The 5,168-nt window shown below is 44.1% G+C and overlaps 1 protein-coding gene across 1 annotated transcript in view; it reads left to right on the top strand.

The window, feature by feature from the left end:
- SETDB2 (SET domain, bifurcated 2) overlaps positions 1 to 971 on the top strand; it is a gene marked incomplete at its 5' end in the record, with an annotated part of 13,097 nt that extends 12,126 nt beyond the window's left edge. Inside the window, one exon of the mRNA XM_009877736.1 lies at positions 854 to 971. Coding sequence (XP_009876038.1) covers positions 854 to 971 — 118 coding nt within the window. The remainder of the gene's footprint in view (positions 1 to 853) is intronic.
- Positions 972 to 5,168: the final 4,197 nt, after the last annotated feature.

The following is a 5,168-nucleotide window of genomic DNA, read 5'->3' as shown; positions in this document are numbered from 1 at the left end:
CTACACTGAGGTCATTGAGCTTAACTGTGTTTCTTCCATGGACTTGTCCGGTCACCTTTTTATTTGCTTTACATATCTGGCCTCCAGAACATCCTAAGGCAGCAAGTCCCAGGTTGCATTTATGTGCTGTTTGAAAAGTCTTCATAAGAGACATCACTGGATGTCTCTTATATTGTATCCAGTGAGAAATATCAGAGAATTACTCTCTTTTTTTTTGTAATGCTCACATTTTTTTTGTATTTTTTCTTAGTTGTCCCTCATCATCTTAGTCTTAGGTATTTAATTTTGGACGATGAATTTCCTATCTTTGAAATTTTTTCCATGTACTGTCAGAGCAGCTGGTTCATGAGAAGCGTGTGTTTAATTCTGAGTCTTAGGCTTTGTGCACTTGCATTAAAACATAGCTTGTCAGACCCAAGATGATAGTCTGTATCACCAGTTTATCTAGAAATCTGTTCAAACCTCATTGGTACACTGTACATAGTAAAAATAACAAGACTATATTCTCATGTAGTTATATTCACTTAGTGTTTTCTTCTTTTTTTTTTGTCTTTGATTTTTATTTCCCAGAATTAGCCTCAAAGTTAGAGCAGGTTGTTTAGGCTGTGACCCTATCATGCTGCTTTTCTCCTAGGTGTGGGTTTTTGCACTCTCCATAGCTCTGGTAGGCAAAGCACTATGCGTTTGCCAGAGATTCCTTAGATCTCTCAGTTCTCTCCCAACAATCTGCCTGTCTGTTGCTCCCTTCCTCCTGTGATTTTGGGGTTTGCATGTGAGTCGTTGGTGACAAAATTGTAAGCGCAGCACTGTTTCATTTCGTTCTAACATATTGACCAAGTGTTTTATTTCTTAGGCATGTGAAAGCTGGAACCGAACTCACGTGGGATTATGGTTATGAAGCTGGAAGCATGCCTGGGACAGAGATTTCCTGTCAGTGTGGAGTTCAGAAATGCAGGAAAAAAATCTTATAGGCAAAACTTTCCTACTGTCAACACATCATGTACCTGGAGATTTATATACTGGGAAGGACTACTACACAGCAAACAGTACGCTTAAGTCTGTGGTGCTAATTACATGAAACTAAAATGCCTTTCACCTGATAATTTTTTTAATTTACACTTAAGTGTCACTTTTGTAGTTTACAGAATTAGAACAGTTTGTCATGGGAACAGGGATCAAGCTTTCCATAGCTAATTTCTGTGCTCCTAGCCTTTTTTTTCCCCTGCCTCTCTTTTCATTCTCAAGCAAAGCTCACAGTGCGCTGGAAGAGCTCCTGCTTCTGTGCCATCTGCAGCAGAGACGTGACTGACACAGAGCAACGGTTAGTTCATGTTTTCTGTGTCCTTCCACAGTGCTGAGGGAGCAAAACTTGTGTTTGTGAAACTCATTGTGAATTCAAGTCTGCCTTTTTAGGGGCAAAGAATTATTAAAATAAACCTAAACCTTATGGATCCAGTGGAATGAATAGGCTTGAACAGAGGTGAGATTAATCTGAAGTTCTGCAGAGTTGTGTTCATGCTGCAAAGTGAGCCGAGCAAGTCCTCCTGCTGCAGGAGAGAAATGACTGGGTTTTTTTGGGTTGCATCCCTCTCCATGTTTGTGACATGCAGAGAAATCCTTGAGAAATTCAGTGTGCCTCGTTTCAGTGCTCTTCTGTAGTGCAGGATGGGTGGGCCACGGAAGTTATTGCCGTGTGGTCTTTTGGTAAAAGGGAAACAAGTGACCTCAGGTGACACCGAGCGCAGATGCAGGAGGCAGCTCCGAAATGAAGCGAAGGAAGGGTGTGCAAGTGCCTGGATTTTGAATATGTTGGAGCCTTGTGCGAAGAAGGTGGTATTGCAGACAGGTGATTTAAGTTGCTTTTAGAAAACACTGCCAAAGGTATCAGTAAAGGTGGTTTTATTGAAGTTATATACTGTAAAAGTGAGAGTTAACAAAGTTTGATAGCAAGGCTCACTCTGTTACTTACCACAGAGGATATGATAATGATTCAGAGTTACCAGTACACAATCTAGGGCACTGTGCTACAAGGTTATTTGTAAAACCAGTCACTTACCAAAGCTCTGCCGCTGATACGGGGTCTCTCAGCCTCAGGGAGTAACCTTGAGAGGCGTCCCAGCTCGACGGGAGATCAGCACCGTGCAGCAGCTGCTTGGCCAGGAGAGCTCAGTGGCGGCTCACTCGGGCTGTCAGATTTATGGACTAAAGTGATTGGCTCGTAGTCAAATTACCTGCGATGGAAAGGATAAGTGTGAGACTCCTTGTACCCACAACTTGCTTTGCTCCTTGATAAATTAGTCTTGGAAGAACCAGCTGCTATTGAGGTGTTGATCACATGACTGATGTTCCAGTTCACAAGCCCGTATGCACTGAGGCTCAATGTGTCACCCTGTTCCTGTGTGGGTTTTCAGAGAACAGGTTGGATCTAGAGAAGTTCTTGGTCCAGTTATGGCCGAGGCCCTGGCTGCTTTTGGAGACTGAACCAAACTACTGCTAATTTGGTCAAGGGCATCCGTCACCGGCAGATTTAAAGCTGGCCCTGCCATTCGCCTGACCTTTGCTTCCTGAATTTGTGGGGGGCCGTACGTGGCAGATTGTGAATTGTCTGTTGGTATTTGCTCGGCCATTAGCAGATTTTGTAGTTGGATTTCTTGTTTCACAGAGCAGAGAGAAGTACTGTTTGCAAGCGCTAGTGAAGATTTAGGCAATTGTCTATGGGAACGAGACTGCCGTGGCCACGGAGTAGAGATTTCAAGCCTACAGCTAAGAGAAGCAGGAGCCAGTTCTCGTCCCTGCGGCCAAGAGGCAATGGATGGCTTAAGTCCACGTGGCTTAGGGTTAGTTCTCTTTAAATTGAGTTGCATCTCTGCTGTGTGACTGTGGACAATCATGGTACCTGTGGCCCTAAGCTGTTTTTGGGGGGGTTTTTTTAGTTTGTTTTGGATGCTTCAAGCTTAAAAAAAGTGGGGTTGTGCTGTAACACACGATGCTTTTGTATTTCTCAAGTCTCAGCATGCATGAGGAGTTTAAGCCTGGTAAAAATCGACCTTTAGCAGAGGTAACAGACCTGTGAACCATTCTGCTCCTGGTGAAACCTCAGTTTTTCTCTCCCACAGCGCTGTTTAAGGGCTTGACATATCCATCAAGCAAACCCCTCCTCAGCTTTCATCCCAGTGGTTGCACTATGGGTTTGTGTGTGGTTTCATCGTGCATCTTGAGAGGTAAATGCAGGAGAGTGGGGTTGGTGCAGTACCCCTTCAAACAGTCAGAGGCACCTGCTTTTGCCCTGATCAGTCCCCTGCCGCCTCTCTGTCACCAAGGAGCACCATCACGTTGGCAGCAGTAGAATACCTACTGAATATCTTGAATATCTACTCAGGGAACATGCCTTAGGATAACGTTGTGCAATGTGAAAACCTCCAGAGACAAGCTGAACTTCTCAGCAAGCCCGCTGGTAACCCTAATGGTGCGAGACTTTTAGAGTGAGGATGCAGAAAAAAGTCTGTCTCTAAGCTTTACGTTGTGGAGAAGCACACATGAACTTTGAGACCGTGGAAAACGGAATTCGCTTTATTGCAAGCAGGCACACATATTTATACTTCTGAGCAAGAAGCACTATTTGTGGGTTACAAGCAAGAGACCAGACTATGCAGGCAGGGTTGTTATTAGCTCATGTACTCCTTCAGTCACTCTCTTATCACACAGGGCGAAGAGACTTTGCCAGGTCTGTTTTGATCATACTCTCCCATTCACTCCCATGCACATCTTGTGTACAAGGAATGTCGTATCTGTTCATTCTCACGGACAAACTCCCAACATGAGCTATACTCAGCTGGTCAGGGTCTCTTTTCATAATTAGCAAGCAAGAATTATTTACTTGTTTAGAAAAGAGCTCAAGGACAAAAGTCTTAATTCTGCAACGCAGTGCTGCCAGCATAGCTAACTAAAATGTAGGGTATCCACATTATGTGAATGTGAAAAGCAGATGGGAATGTCATTAAAGCATCAAAGGAGGAAAAAAAGTATATTTTATTGCTGTTGATTTTATTTCCCAGATCTGTGTAATGGGGCCAGTTAGCTCACTCGGTTAGAGCATGGTGCTGATAACACCAAGGTCGCGAGTTCGATTCCTGTTTGGTCTCCATGTGTTGCCTGATCTAGTTGAGAGGTGTCCCTGCCCATGACAGGGAGGTTGGATTAAACGATCTCTAAGGTCACTTCCAGCCTAGGCCATTCTATGATTTGCAGTACTGGGCTGCTGAGGAGAAGCTGCTTCTTGCTGAAGAAAGCAGATCTGATTTTTCCAAAGGTAAAGCACTTACTTGCTCAGCACAGTCTGCAACTATCTGAGAACCCGCTGTCAGCATGGATTTTACAGTAGGTACATGTACGAGATGGGGCTTTTCGGCTAGCTCCAATTATCAGGTCTTAAGACTGGTGTTTATTCATTCTCCTGCACATAAGGACACACTAGTTGCAGTGGTTGCAACCAAACTTCTAGTCCTCTTGCAGTTTGGTGCTTTCACTGTATCTGACATGTCAGACAAGAGCTCATAACCTATCCTCCTGCAAACTTAGTTTACTCTGTACGTTTTCTGCCTGATTTTGTAATCTTATTAGAATGGCTTCTGCTGAAGGCAGCTGGCAAGTATCTTCTGCAAATAATGGCTGTGTCAGTTCAGCAGACGCTGCAAGAGTGATCATCTGGACTTGTATTCAGCTCAGCTATTGGTTCCTCTGCTTGGCCTTACACAGTTCAGAGGTGGGCATATTTTCGACTATAGTCCCTTGTGCCATCCGTGCTTTAGCAAGTATCGTGTAAAACCACCAAGGGCAAGCACCAACAGAAGAATAGGTGGAAATTCCTGATGGGAATTAGTCGCATTGAGATGTGAAGCCTCTAGAGCTCTGGAGATGCCCTGAAATCAGTTTCTATCACGTGCAGGAGAACGTATGTTTTACAATACTGATGTAGGACCAGCAGAGCAGAATTCTGAAACCAATTTAGGCATTTTCAGGGTGGTACCTTGTTCCTGTGAAATTGTTGCTGACTCTCTTATGGTGAGCAGGAGGCTAAGCAGTACTGTCCCAATGGAGGGACCGTAGGGATGCGAGAACATGTACTTCAGTAAAGCATTCTTGACTTCAGTAAAGCATTTGACACAGTC

Source organism: Apaloderma vittatum, unplaced genomic scaffold (assembly GCF_000703405.1).
Source record: "Apaloderma vittatum isolate BGI_N311 unplaced genomic scaffold, ASM70340v1 scaffold22731, whole genome shotgun sequence".
Taxonomy (NCBI): Eukaryota; Metazoa; Chordata; class Aves; order Trogoniformes; family Trogonidae; genus Apaloderma; species Apaloderma vittatum.
The sequence above is the reverse complement of the archived record's forward strand: the minus strand, read 5'-3'. Positions and strand labels throughout refer to the sequence as shown.